Below are 21,477 nucleotides of genomic sequence, written 5' to 3'. Positions count from 1 at the left end.
CCTAGCAAGTACTCAGCTCAGGACACAGGGGATGGGCAATAAATGCTGACTTTTCTTGTAACACCCATATCCCAAAAATGAATAAAATATTTAGCAAAGGATGCAGATAGGCATTGGACATAATTAATCAAATATAATTGAGCTTTTTAATGCAATCAACGTAAAGATAGAAGTTTTTGGAGAGAGATCTGTCAGCCAAAAGGCTTGGGAAGATTAAAACACGCAACCATCAGGAACTGGATTGGGAGTAATCAAACAAATTTAATTCTAGGTTGTAGCAGCTGGTGAAAGAAGGTTGTTCCCACCAGCCTGGGCTGAATTCTGAGGCAGAGGTCAGGTCAAAAGACAATACTCTAACTCAGATGGCCGTCCAGCCACCCAAATATTTACAATTTTCCAACTCTTATATTCAGTGTTCACACACTACTATGCATTGCCATGAATTGTGAACAAATGCTGAAAAGTGAAATGAGGGTAAAAAAAAAACGTTCATTTTTAATGTGCCTACTGCCAGGTATCAAATGTGTTCTGTGTGACCCACGCTCCAGATTTGGGGACGACAGCATTCGAGGGCCGTTCCTGCAACCGCAGGGGTCTGCCACTAGTTGGAGCTTCAGAAGTTGCAGGTCTCAGATGTATCCTGACAGCATAATGACGAGTGCACCCTGCAGCAAATTCACTTGGTCAAGCGGCTGATGGGCAATGCCACAGAAGATCGGTCAGGTAAATTTCAAAAGTTGAAGGGCACTCAATAGCTGTATTTGGGGTGTAGCTAAGTCTTTTAGAACGTAACTTTTGGATCCGTGGTTTGTGCTGTTCGCTAATTTCAGCTTCAGCAGGTACTATAGTTGGCCTCATCACCGAGGTGGGGCGAAAATTAATTAGAGATCCTGCACTTTATCAATATCGAGTAACCCCTGCCAAAAATATAGATAGGCTGACAGTGATGATACAGTTAGGTGTCACTTTCACTCCCACCGTGGCAATCACAGTGGAATATTCTGTCTATTTTCACACAAGGACAATAACTTTTTTTTTAAATCTGGCATTAACTGGGTCAGTATTTGTCGAACAATATCCAACATCAGTCTCCGAAATTCATGAAATGATCTCTGACACAAACCCCCATTTTCAAGCGAGGTCGGGGAGGGTTTGCAGACTAATGGAAAACATTTCGAAGGCTGACAATAACAAATTTGCAGCAAATTACATGATGCTGCAAAGACCGCTGGCTTGAACAGATATAAAGATATTACAATACCAAGTAGTCTTAGACATATACAGCTGACCCCCCCCCCCCCCCCCCCCCACTGACACACAGTCAGCATTAATAAATGATTTCACTTCTTCCTATCTCTCCACTTGACACTCATATAATTCAAATGTATGAGTTTTCCATCAAGAGAGATAGGTACAGATTTGGCTACGAATAAGATGGGGAAAGTATTCAGTATTCCAATTTAGCCACGCGAGCAACTGCCCCCCCCCCCCCCCCCCCCCCCTTCTAAAGAACTTAAAAACTGGGAAGCAGCCCAGGGTACATTTCTCAATGTTAATTCGTCGCCTTCCAAACGTTGCTTACAGAGCTACTGTTGTGCTGTTTCTGTCGGTTTCCAATAACAGTCAATACCCCCACAGTTTGGACGCGATCTTCTACGACACGTCAAATCAGTATAGAAATATCTTGCTGTGACAACTACTCTTGCTGCTGGTAAATTACAGAAAACACATCACCATCGCCTCCCATAAAACGCACACACACACAGAAAACTTGCACATCCCTGATGTAAAATCGCAGCTGAATAAGTATCCAAACATCATCAAGTTCGAACAGATCAGTCGCCCCCAAAAGTTTTTTTTAAAAGGGAAACTTCCAACAACTTCGCTCGCAACGCAGTCAACAAATACTCTCAGCTCTGGGCAATGTTCCGGAGAATGTTTTATTTACTCTTATAACTGACAATTATAATTAGAAAATACTGTCACCGCTCGATTGATGCATGGCAAACCCCAAATCAACCCATTTGTATATTTCAGACTAACTAAACAAACAACAGATTTTCATTTTACTGGCAGCCGTCACATTGAAGTTCTACTTCCAGCCAGCATTAGTTTAAGGTTTCAGCACAGTAGCCCAGTGTGAGGCTTGTTATTATTAGTTTGCTTATTTATTTAAGTCAATGCATTTAGGATGAGGGAGCTCACCGCGTCCGTAGGCGAGGTGCAGCTTCAGCGCTCGGCCACTCTTGAGCACCGCGATGTGCAGGTATGTGAACCAGATGCCGAAGGTGAGCAGGACTAGCAGCAGTAGCAGTTTGAACTGTTTGCGGATCTTCTTGAGGGGGAAGCGCCACATCCTTTCAGTGCGGGAGCAGCCGCCGCCGAGAGCCCATCTCCCTCTTGCACTGTCAGTGGGGAGGACGAGGAGGAGAGACTCAGGCACAAAGGGAGAGGCAGACACTGCCAGCAGCGACAGATCTCCCCCCACCCTACCCCACCTCCGTTGCTCACACCCACCCAACCCTCACAGCTGCCACCACATCCTCAAAGCGATACCCGCCCCGTTCGTTCACTCCAAAAGGATGGACTAGTCATTTAACAAGCCGGGCTGCATGGCTCCCCTTATGTGGGTGTGCGGGCGACTTGCCAGCTCCGGCTGCCTGCCTCTCTCTCTCTTAGCCTCACGCTGAAGGAGCGCCTTGCACCAGCTCAGACTCTGCCGCCCCTCCCGCCCGCCCGCACACACGGCCCGGGCAGCGGCGGACTGCCCGCCCACCGCTCAACCAAACCCCAAACCCAGGCAGGAAGGCGCCGGGCCAAGGGGGAGGGGGGCGGAGGCTCCGGGCCGTGGCCCCGCTCACAGCCAATCAAACCCCGGGGATTTCCGATCGGCAGCCGGCCAGACCAATAGGAGCGGGAGGGAGGCGGGGATTGGTGGTGTCAGCAGGGTAGGCTGCGGTCGGCTCGCTCTCCATTTCAGCACCTCGCAGATTGTACCATAGCACTGAGAGGGGGAGGCAGCCACCACGTATTTACTCAATTACCTGCACCGCACGGGAAGAAAGTTTTATTTTCTTTTAAAGATGTAAGCACTGTTTAATTACTTTGATCATACTCGGAACACTGCTCAAAGTGATCATGTTTATGGAATGATGTTTTGTTCTTATTCAGCAGCTTCCCCAGTTGGCAGTATTGAAGGTGCCAGGGTAAGTCCGAGGACACACAATGCAGCATTCATCAGGCAGGTTAACTGGCTGGGCAGAGACTTCGCTCTTCGCAAATAAAGCAAAACGCCACCAAAACATGAACGTTTGCACGCTTAACTAAATAAAACAGCCAGTTTCTCCCCGCGGCTTAATAATTTCTGCTCTTTGCATGTGCACAGAACACGAATATGCATTTCACTTTTTAACTGGCGGGATAGAATATTTTTGAGAAGGGGAAGATTTGCATGTAGATAGCGCCTTTCGCGATCGCAGGATGTCCCATGGCTTACTCCAGACAATGAAGTCCTCTATCAAGTGCAGTCCCACCTGTGATGTGGCTAAAGCAGCAGACAGTGTTGCACACCGCAAACTCCCACAAACAACAATGTAAGTAATGACCCTCTTTCCGTGTTGCAGAATGAGAGATGAATGGAGGTAAAACAGCGTATGGCTTTATTTCGAAGAAGAAGTTGTGTCCACCTGAGAGATGATAGGGCCTCAGGGTCACTTGACACACAGTACTTCCGACAGTGCAACATTCCCTCCGCATCGCATTGGAGTGTCAGCCTAGTTGTGTTCAACTCCTTAGCTGTCAGCCTTGTTTCAGTCCAGTAAGAAGTCTTACAACACCAGGTTAAAGTCCAACAGGTTTGTTTCAAACACGAGCTTTCGGAGCACGGCTCCTTCTTCAGGTGAGCTCACCTGAAGAAGGAGCCGTGCTCCGAAAGCTCGTGTTTGAAACAAACCTGTTGGACTTTAACCTGGTGTTGTAAGACTTCTTACTGTGCTCACCCCAGTCCAACGCCGGCATCTCCACATCATTGTTTCAGTCCCGCAGTTTTAGCAACCAACTTTTGACTCAAAGACAACAATGCTACCAACTGAGCCATGGCTGACATTGCAAAAAAAAAATTTGAGATGGCAGCCAGAGATAAGGGGGGTAGGGGATCAGATTTGATTGAGGGAGATGGTGAAGATTGGGGAGTGGGGGGGGGGGGGGGGAGAAGTCTGGACAACTGTAGACAGCCACGATGAGGGTCATTGCAACTGATGCCAAGATACGGCATTTTAATTGTGCATATCCATGATTTTAAGTTCAATACCAGATTTTTTTAGAAGTAGCAGCCTATTGTTAACGACCATCATTTTGTAACTACGGTCAATCGCTGTGTTGAAAAGCAGCCTCGTACCGACCGTAACTCCAGCCTCGACAACCTATTGTGCATGCAAAGAAGACATTTAAAAAACACTTTAAACTAAATATATATAAAACTCCCACAACCCCTTCCTTCAGAAAACCTGCCAAGATCAGCAGGAGTGATGAAAGTCAGAGTTAGAGCCCAGAATATTTATGCCCAGTTCCAGGAACTAGAACAGCTGAGCACCTATCCGCAGTCCAGCTTTCAGTGTGCCGAGTGGATGAACCGCGCGTCTTTTGTTTGTGGGGAATGCTAATGAAATAAACTGTTTAATTAGTGCTTCCTTCTGCTTCAGTTCCTGCGCTCAAAATAAAGGGCACGAAAGACAATGATTTGTAACATTATCCAACACAGAGGGTTGCAAACAAGGGTTTAATGTTTTAAAAGCTTTTTGAAAAGTTGCCGGCGGGTTCGCTGTTACAGGTGTTCCAGGGATGCAGATGTGGCAAACATGTTCGACCCTGTGAGTAACACTCAGCCACACTGGAGCAGGTCTGATGGGCCAAAGGAAACCTGCCTTGTGTTTAAAGGGGACAGCAGCTCTCTTTGAAGCTCATTCCCGCCGACTGCTGGGTGTTTGCTCTCCAGCGTGAACTATTTCTTTTCTCGCTTGCCCGAATGAGAAATGTGGTAGGAAACTGGTGTCACTGGCCTATGGGCGGCTTGCTGTTGACCCTGAATAAATGGTGCGAGGTCAACAATCCGTATGCACTGCGGAAAATATGCTTTGTTGTTAGAAGGTAAGTAATTGGCACTGTGTAAAATCTCCTGCCTGTAGGAATGCACGACACACTGAGGATGTGACGTCGAAAGCAAGGTCGAGAATGCCCTGGCTCCATATATTTGGGGCAATCAATCCTAACTGTGCATCCCCTTCTCTCGCCCGGGATGGAGCTGGAGGCTCGCTGCCCACAACTTCCACCTAGCTGGGCACTGAGCTCTCTATTGCATTCTCCAACTTATCCACTATCCACCAAGAAGCCGTCCTGCTGCAGTGGGCTGCACCAGCTGGTCCTGCTTTGCGTTAGAAAGCTTGCTTCTATCCATCCAACCAGCGCAACAGACAGAGAGAGAGATAAGTGAAATTCCGAAAGCTGCACTGGATGTTGCTGTCAATGTTTGTGTGACACCTGCCGGTACCGACAAGCGATGCTGCTCTGGAGCGAAGCTTGGGCTCAGCCCTTCCCCAGCTTCAGCCGTTATACTTTATTGCTAATCCACAGCGCCAGCTCATTCACAGAGCTTTTTATCTGGGCACGGTTCCCAAGTGTAGCCTGACCACATCCCCCAGTAAAACACACACACACAACTAAAGAACAGAACAGACCAAGGTTCCTGGTGAACTGAGGTTTGACTGGAATGAGAATGAAGGGTGAATGAATGAAGCTGTACATTTGAGTGAGTTTGTCAGATTGATATCATACGTTTGCAACAATAGATATATTCACAAACTGCAGCTCAGATTTGGGGCTCAAATTATTTTACAAGGAAACTAACTCCCGCTCCCGAACTAACTTCAGTGTACGACTGAGATGGGCAGTTCCCAGACCTGGGGGTCCGTTCATTCATCCACTGGAACCTTCCCTTTGCATGCATCTCCACCCCGCACACGTGCCTTCTGCTGTAACCATTTAAACCCACGGACGCGCTATTTTTTGTATTAACCTCATGGCCAACCCCCTTCTGAGTCACAGAGTCATTTATGCCTCATTCAGGTCATTCAGCCTGACGAGTCCACACCAGCTCTCGGCACAGCATTGCAGTCAGTCCCATTTTCCCCCTTCCGTCCGCGGTGTAGCCTTGCGATGAATGTATTGTGCATTCAGATAAATAACATTTAAACCTATCCTTTTCCCTGCGACATGGTGGCACAGTGGTCAACACTGCAGCCTCACATTGCCAGGGACCTGGCTTCGATTCCAGCCTTGGGTGACTGTGTGGAGTTTGCACTTTCTTCTGCTGGGGTTCCTCCAGGTGCTCCGGTTTCCTCCCACATCCAAAGAAGTGAAGGTTAGGTAGGTTAATCATGATAAGTTACCCCTTCGTGTCCAAAGATATGCAAATTGTGTGGGATTACAGGATTGGGAGTGGGAATACATATGGTGCTCTTTTGAAGGGTTGGTGCAGACATGATGGGTCAAATGGCCTCCTTCTGCACTGTAGGAATTCTATGGATGGCCACACCCTATTTGCTGGTTTGCTCTCAGGTTTGTGTGCTCTGTCCTCTGTCACACACTCGTTATCATTATCTATATCACAACCATGCACTATCACCTTGTCCTATCTTGTTAACTTTCTAAATCTCCCCTCACCTGGAACCTATCCCCTCACCCCCTCAAGCTGTTTAGCCAAACGTCCTCTCATTTTAAAAAATTCATTTACGGGATGTGGCCGTCACTGGTTAGGCCATCATTTATTGCCCATCCCTAGATGCCTTTCAGAGGGTGGTGATGAGTTGCCTTCTTGAATCGCGGCAGTCCTTGATGTGTAGGTACACCCGCTGTGCTATTAGGGAGGGAGTTCCAGGATGTTGCCCTGGTGACAGTGAAGGAACGGCAATATATTTCCAAGTCAGGGTGGTGAGTGACTTGGAGGGGAAGCTCCAGGTGGTGGGGTTCCCAGGTATCTGCTGCCCTTGTAGCCCTAGTTATTCAATTTGCTAGGACGGTGCATTTTAGTGAGGATCAAGTGAAGCCCATCCTAATGGTACAGCTCCTACATTCCCCAGTACCTGTGCCAGTGCCCAATGAATTGAAACCCATTCCTTCCACACCAATCTTTCAGCCACACATTCAACTCTCTGATCTTCTGCCTTGCAGTATCATTACTTTTGTCATTTAATCACTCCTGCCCTCCACCCAATCACAAAACCACACTTTTTTCATTCCTTCTGCAGTCTTTTAAAGCTTGTTCCATCTCCAGCCTCTTCCAGTCCAGAGGTAAGGGCATCAACTTGAAATGTTACTTCTGCTGTTCTCTCCACAGATCCTGCCTGGCTTGCTGAGGTAAAAGTGAGACCATCCATGATCACATTGAATGGTTGACCTTCCTCGAGGGGCCAAGTGGCCTACTCCTGTTCCTAATTTGAATGCTGAGTGTTTGCAGCATTTTGTGTTTAGATTTTCAGATCCCTGAATCCTTGTTTCAAATCCACAATGTTCATACTTCCGTTTAAACCACAGAACCCTACCCATTGTCCAAGATGCTACCTTGAACAAGTCCTCTGGTCTCGTGGACAATCTCTAATACCTCGCATCTCTACACAGGCAATCCAACTATTCTGAACATCTCCAAGATCTTTGGAAGAAAAATAACTTTTTCCCAAACATTGTTATTTTACACAATGTACAATGTGTGCTTTAAACCTCATATTAAATTACATGGAGGCTTGGATGGGATTAGTGAGCAATATGTGCTGTCCTGAGTGCAGGTTTCACACAGTTTAATCTGTAAAGTAAGGAAAATAAAAATGCTGCAACATCCGTGACGCAGGAGATAGACTACATAGTAGGTTAGGACTTGATCTGAGCTTATACAAAGGTAGCTTAGTACCTCTCCCACTCCCAATATTTTACAGGCTTCTAAAGCATAAATAATGTATTACACAGTCCCCAGTGAGAGACAGTTTACAAACATTGCAGTAGACATTTTGCTGCCATGATGATTTTGATTGAAAAGGTGACTAAGCTGCATCTCGTGTGCCTTGTAATTGAGATACAAAATACAGTCCACAGTATACAGACTCTCACATTCGAAGAAAATAAGCACTGAAAAGGAACTTGAACATTCCACTTGTTTTAGCTGATAAACAAAATGGCTCCAGAATTTTCTAAGGATGCAATTAAATGGCAGGCAGGTGCAACAGTGTCAGCTGTTGAGGTGTCTCACACCACAAGTCCTCAGCATACTAGTAGTCTTCTGAGTTACATAGGTACTGCCACGTTATCTACACACTAAACACTGTGCATGAAGGTGGAAGCTTGATGTTCCCTGAATCTATACAAGATCTACACAGCTGGATGAATGAGTAATAAATTATTCTTTATTATGAAAAAAGTAGATATTGGTCAATTTTGGATGAGCTAAAGAGGTGAAATTAATATTGAACAATACAAAATAAATAATTTATGTATCAGCTTTCACAGCATCAAAGTGTTTCACTGTCAATTGAGTGCTATTTGAAGTGCGGTTACTGTTGTGATACAGGCACCTAGGAAGCCAATCATGCATACTGCAGGGTCCCAGAAACAGCAGTTATGAGATAAATCCCCAACTCATTGGTTTCTTGGAGGTGTTAGTTAAGGGACAAATTGGCCAGAAAAGCAGGAGCAGCCCCTTATTCTTCTTCAAGGATTGCCACGGGACCTTTTACATTCAACCAACAAGTCAGACAAGGCCTTACTTTAACATCTTGTCTGAATGGTGACCCCTCTGATATTCCAGCACTCCATCAGTACTGAACCAGAGTCTGAGTGAAGATTTTGTTCTCACGTTTCTGACTTAGGCATTAGACGCTTTAAGAAGGGAATAAATCTTTAAAAGAAAATGTACCAGTAAATAAGAAAGAGAAAAGCAATGAAAAGCTTCACCACACATTAAGTATTTTTCTTTCCAAAGAGCTATTAGCATTAGAAAAACAGAACTTTTTGGATTAACCTACTTAATTCCCATGTTGATATGCATGTGAAAATGCAGCTGTCAAAATTCAGGCTCATATAGAGAAGTTCAGTGAGGCATAATCACCTGTTATTGTTACTTGACGTGAGCATTGGCTCAGTAGTCAAATTCTCACATCTGCTTCAGGAGATGGTGAAAGCCCACCCCAGGCACTTGAACATACAATCCAAGCTGGTACTTCAGTGAACTGGATTTGTTTATTTTCATGAGTACCGAGGTACAGTGAAAAGTATTGTTCTGCCTACAGTTCAGACAGATCATTCCACACAAGACAAAAAAACAAAGGGCAAATATAATTACAGAAGGTAAATACATAGAAAGAGAACATTAAAGAGAAAGGTTAATTATAGTGTTAGTGCTAGAATTAAGTTTTAAGAGATTAGTACAGTTGTAAGAGATGTAGGAAGAGGATCTGTGTGAGGGAACTCTCCGGCACCATCTCGATTGAGCATTAAAGTGCAGCACTAAAGGAGCACTGCGCAATACGACATGAGGTGTTGAAGTGGGGTCTCACCAGCCCTCGCACATGGGCACAAAAGAAAAGCACGGGAGATCTCCTGGTGTCAGGATCTATAACGGCTTATCTGTTTCTTATTTAATAATGGCTGTTTGTAGGATCTTGCTTTGCATTTCAATACATGACAAGAGGGATTGCTTAATTGGCTGTAAAATGCTTTGGGATCTCTAAATGTAAGACATCTTTTTTTTTCATCCAACCGTAGATGTGGATTTGAATGTGGTTTTTATGCTGGGATGCTGGGCGGGATTCTCCGGTTGACGACAGCAAAATTGCATTCGGCGATAGGCCAAAGAATCCCTGTTTGCGCCGAAATCGGGAGTGGCGCTGCTTTTGCGATGTTCCGCCCCCTCAAAAATAGCGTACTCAAAGAGTACGCCCCACGCCGCCGGGATGGCCTCAGGGCGTTACTTGAGGCCCTCTCCCGATGGGCTGAGTTCCTGACGGCGTGGAACACTTTTCCTTTTTTTTCGTGGACCCCGCATGGTAGCTGCGGACTGAGTCACAGTCGGGGGGGGGGGGGGGGGGGGGGGGGGGGGGGGGCGTTTCGCTGGCAGGGTGCGTCTTCATTGGGGGCTGGGAGTGGGAGTGGTCTGGGGGTGATGAGGCTGGTTACTGGGGGGCAATTTTTGGCAGGCTGGGTCACTGTGTGGCCGGCGCCATGCAGGTAAAGCTGAAGGTTTTACGCTGCACTACTGCTAGCACCCCCCCCCCCCCCTCCCACCAGACAGAGGATCAGTGTAGCTTTTGCGCCATTTTTCCTGCCGTAAAACGCCACTGTTCGCACGCCGCCCTCAGCACTTAGTCTGCAAATCGGAGAATCCAGCCCAATGTTATTGTGAAATTTAAGCTGCTCCAATTCAGTATTCACAGCTGCTTGTCTGCTTCTTCCAGTTCCCCATAGAAATCTTTGAGTGCCTCCTTTCCTTTTGGAACTCTGTCACAGGTCCACTTTACCTTGCCTCCTTTTGCCCTCTTAAATTTCTTAAAAGCTATCTCTGTCCCCCACTTTTATCTTTCTCGTTTCCTGCTTGGTATCTTCTTCTCCCTCTTTGTAAAGTAGTCTCATATATTCTTCTATGTGAATGGCACCATACAAATTGAACATGCTGTTCAACGAATGTGTGATAACTGTGCATGCTTACAGAATTATCACTATGTTGCAAGAAGTCAGAATGCATGAAGTACATTCTTCCATTTTAATTTCTATTGTAGTACAGTTACTGCACATTTTACTGACCTTGAATGCAAACCGACAACGTAACGTGAGGCCACGTTTGTGCCACATGTAGCTGTGCACAGAGCAGAGAGGAATAGTAACTAATATTATTGACAACAGTCCACCACTGATGGCATAAACAATGTAAATCAGTGTGCTGGGAATATTGATGCTCTGGCTGTGGCTAGGAGTAAGAAATTCTCACATCCAGCAACTCATGTAGGCTGGCAGAATGGTTTTGCATTACTATTACAAAAGAATCGGATTGATCTCTTGTGGTGCGCCATAGGATGTCAGGATTCTTCTCATTGCGTGGGGAATTAACAGATCTGTCTGTGTTCACAGTGAAGGTAAATGCGTTTCTCCTTCAAGGACCAGGATGAAATGAGTGTACAACTCACACTGGGCTCCCTTTGCATGTCTCCAACACAGTAGCCTGAACAGAAAAAAAGATGCCCCCCCCCCCCCCCCCCGCCACTCGCTGCCACCTCTGTATACACTCTTTAGATGTGAAATGTAAAAGAAATCTAGAAAACTACAAAGAAAGGAAGGAACTGAAAAGGAGTAAAGAAATTAAGTCGATGTACTAAATAATGAATGTTGCTCCAAATCGTTTGACCAGGAAGTCATCATCATTTGTGATGCATCAGAAGTAGTTAACAGTCCAATTTTATCTAATGCTGGGGTATCAAATGGAGATATGGGAATTAAGAATAATATTAATGCCACACAAGTATCAGCTAATGACCATCTTCAACAATGCAGAATCCAACCAATCTCCCCATAACATTTAATAGCATTACCATTGCTGAATTCACCATCCCCATGACCGCATCTCCCCCTCCCCCCTCCCTTTCTCCCACATCCCCAACAATGCCCCTTGGGGATAAGCGACCATAACATGATAGATTTTTTTATCAAGAGGGAGAGTGAAGTAGTTGAATTCGGAGACTAGGGTGCTGAATCTTAATAAAGGGAATTATGAAGATATGAGGCGTGAGTTGGCCTTGATAGATTGGGGAGAGTTACTTAAAGGGATGACAGTGGATAGACAATGGCAAACATTCAAGGAACACATGGGGGAACTACAGCAACTCTTCATTCCTGTCTGGCAGAAAAGCAAAGGGGATAAGAGGGCCAATCCATGGCTTACAAAGGAAAATAGAAATAGTATCAAATACAAGGAAGAAGCATACAGATTGGCCAAGAAAAATAATAGGTCTGAGGATTGGGAGCAGTTTAGAATTCATCAAAGAAGGACGAAGGGATTGATTAAGAAGGGGAAAGTACAGTACAAAAGGAAGCTTGGAGAGAGCATAAAGACTGGCACTAAAAGTTTCTACAGATATGTGAAGAGAAAGTGATTGGTAAAGGCAAATGTAGCCCCCCACCCCCACCCCCCCTACAGACAGAAACAGGGGAATTCATAATAAGGGACAAAGAAATGGCTGAGCAATTGAATACATACTTTGGTTCTGTCTTCACAAAAGAGGACACAAATCAGATACCAGAAATGTTGGAGAACGAAAAGTTTAGTGAGAGGGAAGAACTCAGGGAGATCAACATTCGTAGAGAAAATGAAAATGCTGAGAAAATTGATGGGATTGAAGGCGGATAAATCCCCAGAGCCTGAGAATCTGCATCCCAGAATGCTTAAGGAGGTGGCTCTGGAAATAGTGAATGCATTGATAGACATTATCCGGGATCCTATAGACTCTGGAACAGTCCCTGCAGATTGGAGGCTAGCTCACGTCACTTTGATATTCAAAAACTGAGGTAGAGAGAAAGCAGGGAATTATAGACCAGTAAGCTTAACATCAGTAGTGGAAAATGCTTGAATCCATTATCAAGGACTTTATAGCGGAATGTTTCGAAAGCAGTGGCAGGGGCAGCACGGTGGCGCAGTGAGTAGGACTGCTGTCTCACGGTGCCGAGGTCCCAGGTTTGATCCCGGCTCTGGGTCACTGTCCATGTGGAGTTTGCACATTCTCCCCGTGTCTGCGTGGGTCTCACCCCCACAACCCAAAGATGTGCAGGCTAGGTGGATTGGCCACGCTAAATTGCCCCCTTAATTGGAAAAATTAATTGGGTACACTAAAATTTTAAAAAAAGGAAAAAAAAGAAAAAGAAAAAGAAAAAAGAAAGCAGTGGCAGGATCAGTCAGAGTCAGCATGGATTTATGAAGGGAAAATCAAGCTTGACAAACTGTTGAATTCTTTGAAGATGTAACCAGTACAGTTGACAAGGGAGAGCCAGTCAATGTGGCATATTTGGACGTTCAGAAGGCGTTTGACAAAGTCCCGCACAAGAGATTATTGTGCAAAATGAAAGCACATGGGATTGGGGGAAATGTATTGAGGTGGAAGGAAAACTGGTTGGCAGAGAGGAAACAAAAAGTCGGGATTAATGGCTCCTTTTGAAATTGGCAGGCAGTAACTAGTGGGGTGCTACAAGGATCGGTGCTGGGACCCCAGCTATTCACAATATATATTAATGATTTGGATGAGGGAACAAAATGCAACATCTCAAAGTTTGCAGATGATACCAAGTTAGGCGGGAGGATGAATTGTGATGAGGATGCAGAGATCCTGCAGCATGATCTGGACAGGTTGGGCAAGTAGGCAAATCAATGGCAGATGCAGTATAATTTGGATAAGTGTGAGGTTATTCACTATGGAAGCAAAAACAGGAAGGCAGATTACTACCTGAATGGTTGTAAATTAGGAGAGGGGAGTGTGCAGCGGGACCTGGGTGTCCTTGTGCACCAGTCGCTGAAGGTAAGCATGCCGTTGCAGCAGGCGGTAAAGAAGGCTAATGGTATGTTGGCCTTCATTGCGAGAGGCTTAGAGTACAGAAGCAGGGATGTATTGCTGCAATTATATAGGACCTTGGTGAGGCCACACCTGGAGTGATGTGTGCAGTTTTGGTCTCCTCTGAGGAAGGATGTTCTTGCTCTCGAGGGAGTGCAGCGAAGGTTTACCAGACTGTTTCCAGGGATGGCGGGACTGTCATATGAGGAGAGATTGACTAGATTGTGATTGTTCCTGCTGGAGTTCAGAAGAATGAGAGGGGCTCTCATAGAAACTTATAAAATTCTAACGGGACCAGACAGGGTAGATGCAGAGAAGATGTTACCAATGATGGGTGTGTCCAGAACCAAGGGTCACAGTCTGAGGATTCAGGGAAAACCATTTCGGACAGAGAGAAGGAGACTTTTCTTCCCACGAAGAGTGAAGAGCCTGTGGAATTCATTACCACAGGAAGTAGTTGATGCTAAAACTTTGAATATATTCAAGAGGCGGCTGGATACAGCACTTGGGGAGAATGGGATCAAAGGCTATGTTGAGAAAGCAGGATTAGGCTGAGTTGGATGATCAGCCATGATCGTGATGAATGGCAGAGCAGGCTCGAAGGGCCAAAAGGCTTCCTCCTGCTCCTATCTTCTATGCATCTATGTAATAGTCTGGGAGTTATAGAAACTGAACCAGACTGAATCAGGGGCAGGATTCTCTCAGCCCTCGCCAGGCCGGAGATTCGCCAGGCCTGGCGCGAATAGCGCGACACTGCCCCAACGCCGGTCCGCCGGTTCTCCGGTGAGCGGAAAATCGGTGTCATTGGCGCCTGCCTGGCACTGATCGGGGGTCGCGCCCGGCGATTCTCCTCCAGGGATGGGCCGAGTGGCCGCAAAAAGAATCCAAGCCCCGCCGGCGCAATCCACATGAGGTCTTACCCGGCGGGACCGCGGCGTGCATCCTTTCAGGGGCAGCCTGGTGGGGGTGAGGGGGGGGTCCGAACCCGGGGAGAGCCTCCGCTGTGGCCTGGCCCGCGATCGGGGCCTACTGTTTGGCGGGCTGGCCTCTCGGGCTGGGGGCCTCTTTTGCTCCACGCCGTCCCCTGTAGCGCTACGCCATGTTGCATTGGGGCTGGTGCGCACAAGGAAGCCACCGCGCATGCGCGCATTCACGCTGGTCACAGCGCGCATGTGCAAGCCTGCGGCCCCCATTTGAGGCCAGCATCGGCAGCTGGAGCAGCATGGGCCGCTCCAGTGTGTGCTGCCGTCCTGTAGGGCTTGGAATACCTGCTCCTGGTGGCCTGTTGACGCCGTAATAAAATGCGACGCTATTTACAACGGAGTCAACACTTAGCCTCAGGATCAGAGAATCCCGCCCATGAATGCTGTAGCTACAAGAGTAGGGCAGATACTGAGAATTCTGCAGTGAGTAACCTCCTGATTCCCTAAAGTAAAGGCACAAGTCAGAAGTGTAATGAGTTACTCTCTCCTTGCCTGGATGAGTCCAACAACAATCAAGAAGCTTGACACCATGGCACGGTGGTGCAGTGGTTAGCACTGCTGCCTCACGGCGCCGAGGACCCGGACTCGATCCCAGCCCTGGGTCACTGTCGGTGTGGAGTTTGCACATTCTCCCTGTAAATGCGTGGGTCTCACCCCCACCAACCAAAAAGATGTGCAGGTTAAGTGATTTGCTGATGCTAAATTGCCCTTTAATTGGAAAAAAAAGAATTGAGTACTCTAAATGTTTAAAAAAGAAGCTTGACACCATCCAGGTCAAAACAACCTGCTTGTTTGGCACCAATTCATCACCTTCAACAGTCACTCCCTCCACTGTGATAACAGTGTATACTATCGACAAGTTGCACTGCGGCAACTCAACAAGGATCCTTCACAACACCTTCCAATCTCACAAACTCGAACACCTACAAAGATAAGGCAGCAGATGTTTGGAAACACCACCACATGCAAGTTCCCCTCCAAACCACACAGCATCCTGATTTGGAACTATATTGCTGTTCCTTCAGTCTTGCTGGATCTCAAGGACAATTAGGGATGGGTAATAAATGCTGGCCTAGCCAGTGAAGTCACATCCCTTGCAGGAGTAAAAAGGAAAAGGATCAAATTCTTGGATCTTCCTCCCTGACAGCACTTTGGGTGAACCTCTACCACACGGACTGCAGCGGTACAAGAAGGCAGCTCACCACCACCTTCTCAAGGGCAACTAAGGATGAGCAATAAATTGCTGGCCTAGCCAGTGATGTCTACATCCCATAAATGAATGAAAAATAAGATGGCCCAATGAATGCAGAAACTTGGGCTGGAAGGTAAGAACATGGCAGTCGTAGTTGAGAGTCAGTTAAGATATAGGCACTAGAAATGCAGTGAATGCAATTAAATGGGTTTGTCAATGAAGGAAATTTTCAGTGGGAAAAGTGAAACTTCTAATTTAGCATCTCTTCAAATGTTAACTGAAATATATCCAACCTTTTCTACATCTTTTATCAATTGGTTGTTTATTTACTGAATGTCTATCTGAAGCATAGTCCTTATGGAAAGTTAATATTTCTTAAAGGAGTGCTTACGCAATTTTCAGGCTGTTATTTAATAATTTATTTTCAATCTTTTATCTTGAATGTTAACCAATAACCTTAAGGCAATAACCTGCACCACAGGCTATATTTTATGCCGAATGAAAATCTTACATTTATAAAGCACTGTTTTCAACCTCATGTGTGAGATGGGATTAATACAGTTAAGGGTTCTGCACAGGCTGCACCTAATGAGGTTGAGGATTAGCCAGTTGTTTGAGGGTGTGGAGGACATTTGTGAGTGTATTATGCACATATACATGTTGTAGTTCTGCCCGAAGTTGGAGAAATTCTGGAGGCAGTTTTGCAGCACCGTGTCAGTGATCCTGCATGTAGACTTGGAGCCCAGTCCCTGGGGGCCATATTTGGGTGTTGGGCCTGCCGAAGTTGCAGATGGAGGCGCGCGCAGATGTTTTAGCCTTTTCCTCGCTGATTGCTCAGAGGCAGGTCCTGTTGGAGTGGAGGCCAGCTTCTCCGCCCTGTGCCTCTGGGTGGCATGGGGACTTGATGGAGCTTTTATATTAAGTTTGGAAGTTTATAAGTTTAAACTATAAGTTTAATTTATAGTTACGTTTGCTTTGAGGGGGGGCGATTGAGGGGTTCCAAAAGAGATGGCGTCTGGTTAATCTGCACTTTAAAGGGTTTTTTACAGTCAGCTGCTAAGTGAAGGGAGGGTGGTTGGGGTGGTGGTGGTGGGGGGGGGGGGGGGGGGGGGGGAGTCAGGGGAGAGGTTTTCGAGCATCCACAAACAGGTTATTGCTGAGTAAGTGCCACTTGATAGCACTGTTGATTACCCCTTTCACCATTTTGCAGATGATAGAGAGTAGCCTGATGGGGCTGTAATTGGCCATCTTCAACATGATCCCAAGACACCCCCTTTCTCTACCAGCTTCCAGAAAGATACATTACTTCTGCAAATATTTAATTCCATTCTATCACTCTTACTATCAGTTGCTCTTCTCTAACAATGTTCTCAGCTATACATTCATTTCTTATTGTCTGAGCCTTCAAAATATTCTTTCCGTGTAATATAGCAATTTATATTTACTCCTTCTGATCAAGTGCAGTCATCTTGATGCCTGCTCAGTGTTGAATAGGAATACATTTTTGAACACCTCCATTTACTTTCTTGAAACCACTTCAATTTCCTCTCCTGCTTTCACTCCACCCTTTCCAGATTTTGCATACTGAACAGTGCCAATCAAACTTCAGCAATCGGATCTAATCTCCCTCCCAGGCACATTGAAGCACTCCAGACGCAACAGATTTTAGCAACTTAACAGCATTCTCAATTCTCCTGCCAAATCCTCCCACTCACCTGCCACCCTGTTCCCTTCCATTTTAGAATTATTTTTTGCACTATTTATTTTCTTTAACCGTTTTTCCTCCACAAATTTCTGTCCTTTCCTGAAGAAGTTGGCACCTTATTGGTCCTTGGTCCCAACTGGCTATTAGTCTTATGTGAGTATTGGCAGTGATACTCTTCCAAAACCCACATATGAGTAATGTGCAACTGCAGAATGTATTTAGTTTTATGTTTAAATTCTGTTGCACAGTTGTTGATTTTGGCTGTCATATTTTTAGTTCTCATTTTAGTTTAACGAAGCCCAGATTTCATTTTATCTTCCAGTAACCAAAGTTTAATTTAGTTTCTAATTTTTGACCTTCCCTCTCACTCCCACTGTTCCTCTCTCTCATGCTTCCTGTATTGGTTCTCTCCTTCTCTCTTGCATTCTCCATCTCACCTCTATTCCTGACTCTGTCTATTCCTTTGTTTAATACATTATGAAGTTGGATATTCTACTGATTTAAATAGTTTCTCATTTTACTTTCCACTTTTATTTACTTTACTCAGACATGACGATAATCAGTCTCCAACCCACTACTATAGGCTTCAATTAGGGTTTGGGTGCAAGCTACATCCAAGTCCAGACTCAGTACAATGACAACCATACTGATGTCCCAACTGACCATGTTTCCCTTACCCAATTACCTTACCTGATTCCATAGCAATGTTTCATTTCAATAAATATTACCAATGACCGACACTCCAAGTGTTTCCTTACTAATTAGGACAGAAACCCATCAGCAACAACTTCTAAAACCAATCGCTGTAAATCTACTCATGTCTCACAACCACACAGCATGTCACTTCACTACGTGCACCCAATCAGTTTTCACTTCCTATCTTTTTATTTCTTTTAACTTGCCTCCATTTTTTCTCCAATCATTTATTTTCAGCAAAGAATTTCATAACAATAATTTTAGTTTTCAATCTTGCCCTCAGCCAATAACCACACATGCCCACTTTCATCAGGTTGCCTAAAGTCAGCAGCAAGGGGCCCTGGGAGTCCTTAATATAGTGTCCAGATCTTAGGAAGTTCCTTGGAATTGTGTCAAAACGTAGACGAGCAAAACTTCCAGCTGATTATCACCGACCACCTTCTCTGTGATATATCAGGAGCACAGGAAGTACACTTGGTGGGAGATTTGAAAATGAAAAAAATGAAAATCGCTTATTGTCACGAGTAGACTTCAATGAAGTTACTGTGAAAAGCCCCTAGTCGCCACATTCCGGCGCCTGTCCGGGGAGGCTGTTACGGGAATTTAATGTCCATCAACAGAAGCACCACTACTGACCAAGCTGGTGAAGTCCTGAAGAAATTAATGCCAGCTTTGGCCTGTGGCAGCTGGTGAAGGAACCAACAAGAGAAGGAAAGCACCTCACCTGACCCTCACCAATCTACCTGTCACAGATCTGTCAACAGCAACACTGACAGGAGTGACTGGCACACAGGCCTTTGGAGACCTATTCTTGCCTTTGCTTTTAGGATACTCGCCACCATGGGACACTGCCATCTCGGAGGTACTGTGGTTCATCATCAATGACAGAATTGTAGAGCAGGTTCTTCTGGCCAGTCACACTGGCAGGATCTTATAGTCCTGTTGACAGCAGACACCCCTCCCCCCCCCCAAGGTTTCGCAACGGTGAGGGGTGTGTTCAACAGGAAGGCCCGTTGACAATGGCAGGACCAGACGATCCTGCCATCCTCCACCGCTGCAGAACATGCCACAGAGGGGAGGAAAATCCCACCCGTATTTTGACATAATCATCTCACAACACGGCACATCCTACTTACCATTAAGGACTTGAGGTAGCAGTCTCCTCTGGAGGTGTGGGTTTGAATCCCACTTCTGACAATCTCATTTCTGGAATTGAATAAGTAAACAGGTTGTTGTGAGTCAAGGGTTATGGGGTGGCAGACATAAAAGTGGAGCAGATCATCAGGATCTTGTCAAATTGTGAAGCAGGCTTGAAGGGCCAAATGGCCTATTCAGGTTCCCCTGTCCTGTTGATCAGGCAATGGTGTTCTGGTCTTGTCACTGGACTAGCAATCCATCGAGCCAAGGTAATGTACTTGCATTTGAATCCCACAATGGTAGATGGTGAAATTTGAATTCAATAAAAATATGAAATTAGAAGTCTAATGATGACCATGAACTGTTGTCGATTGTCATAAAAACCCATCTGGTTCACTAAAGTCCCTTTAGGGAAGAACAATGGCCGGTGCAGACTCAATGGGCCAAATGGCTTCCTTCTGCCCTGTAAATTCTATGATTCTATGAATCTATGAATGGCATCCTTACCGGGTCTGGCCTCCATGTGACTCCAGGCCCACAGCAATGTGGTTGATTCTTAATGGGCGGCATAACGGGTGGCATAGTGGTTTGCATTGCTGCCTCACAGCATTAAGGGCACTGTAATCTTTTTACCTTCGACTTGGACTGCTTCAAGATCCTCGATCTTGATTTGGTTAGTGGCTACTGCACCAATTTGTTGTTTGTTCGAGAGTAGGGGGTTGCCATGGGATCCCATCATAGGCACGCTGTTTTGCTAACTCATCTGCTCTTATGTTGCCGGCTGGAGAAGACCTGTGATGATCCTTTATCTTAATGACGCCATACTTTCGGCCTTGGGCTTGTGATCAGATGTATTTAATAAGTGGGGCAGTGGGCAAAGGTTTACCATCTGCAGATATGAAGCCTGCTTCCCACAGGGATAGGAAATCTGTTAGGCTGTTGCACACATACTTACAATTTGCTGGGGTTGGAAAATCTTGGTGAAAACTTACAAAATAAACCACAGCTGCCAGTTCAGCTGCTTGTGCGCTTGTAGCGCTGGGCAGCGAATTCATGTATATCATTGTCTTTTGAATCTTCAACATAGATGCCATATCCTGTTTTATGGATCCCGTCCTCCACCATGAGGAACCATCTACAAAAATGTTTTTATCCATGGGTTTGGGTGACTTCAGATCCATATCTTTCTCTTCCTCTGCTGTTTTGTCATTTGTTTTACTGCTTGTTTGGTAGGTGGCTTTTGCTTTGTCACCTCCCCCATTTTGCTTTGCACATAGGGGCTCTTGGGATCCTTTGCTGTCAAAATGTGGCACTCATGTGGCTCCCCACTATAATTCAAATTGTCTGCCAAGAGAGTGGGTGTTTTGGTTCATTTTATAGCTATGTCCCATCCCTGCAGCATCAGAGTCCAGCGGCAATGTGATTTTGGCTCACTGTACTATCTTTTATTTCTCCATCAAATAACAATTGGAGAGGGAAGTGTTCTGTTAGAATGGGAAACAGATTTAATCCAATTATGTATGCGAAGTGCGGCACAGCCCAAAATACTGCGAGTAAATGTCTTCCACAGACTGTAAAGCTTTGTTCCACAAGAATTAGTACCCTAGTTGCATAGGCAATTGATCCCAATCTCACATGCCGTTCCTGCTTTCAGTGACTGCTATTTCTAGCATAAAGGGTAGTTCAGGGTCAGAAACTTGTAGGGCTGGTCTTGGCTAGAGCTTGCTTTCGCTCCAATATGGCTCGAGTATGCTGTTCTTTCTATTCCCAGGGGGTGTTTTTCAGAAATAGGTAGCACATCCATCATTGTGATTTCTACAGTAACCTACCAAATCTGATAATGATTGTAGTGATTTCAAATTAATCAGCAATGGCAATTTAGTAATGGTTTTGATTCTACCTTTTTCTAGTTCTCGTTTTCCACATGTAATGGTTGATCCCAGGCAGGTGATTGCATGATCTGGGTCTTCTTAGGGTGGTTCACTTTTAATCCCAATTTGTTTGAAAGGTTCAGTAATTCACTGAGCAATTGCAAATGCTCCTCACTATTTTCTGTCTGAAGAAGCAAATCATCTACATACTGTATTAAGCACACTGGGCGAGATTCTCCGTTTCTGCCGAAGCAGAATTTGTGGA

At 45.5% G+C, this 21,477-nt stretch overlaps 1 protein-coding gene and 1 long non-coding RNA gene across 4 annotated transcripts in view; one reads left to right on the top strand and one right to left on the bottom strand.

Annotated features, from left to right (window-relative positions):
• The window catches only part of LOC119971632 (N-acetyl-beta-glucosaminyl-glycoprotein 4-beta-N-acetylgalactosaminyltransferase 1-like), a 1,002,314-nt gene extending 999,576 nt beyond the window's left edge, over window positions 1–2,738 (bottom strand). The window contains exon 1 of the mRNA XM_038807455.1: window positions 2,206–2,738. Coding sequence (XP_038663383.1) covers window positions 2,206–2,356 — 151 coding nt within the window. The 5' untranslated portion in view covers window positions 2,357–2,738. The remainder of the gene's footprint in view (window positions 1–2,205) is intronic.
• Window positions 608–21,477, top strand: part of LOC119971633 — a 34,926-nt gene continuing 14,056 nt past the window's right edge. For 2 of the 3 annotated variants that reach the window (XR_005461882.1, XR_005461880.1), the window contains exons 1-2: window positions 2,163–2,266; window positions 3,172–3,593. This is a non-coding gene — a long non-coding RNA (uncharacterized LOC119971633). Of the gene's footprint in view, window positions 724–2,162; window positions 2,267–3,171; window positions 3,594–21,477 lie in introns of those variants that run through there. The other variant, XR_005461881.1, reaches the window with a different exon arrangement.

Source organism: Scyliorhinus canicula, chromosome 9, assembly GCF_902713615.1.
Source record: "Scyliorhinus canicula chromosome 9, sScyCan1.1, whole genome shotgun sequence".
Lineage (NCBI taxonomy): Eukaryota > Metazoa > Chordata > Chondrichthyes > Carcharhiniformes > Scyliorhinidae > Scyliorhinus > Scyliorhinus canicula.
This window is presented reverse-complemented; position numbering and strand designations above follow the sequence as displayed.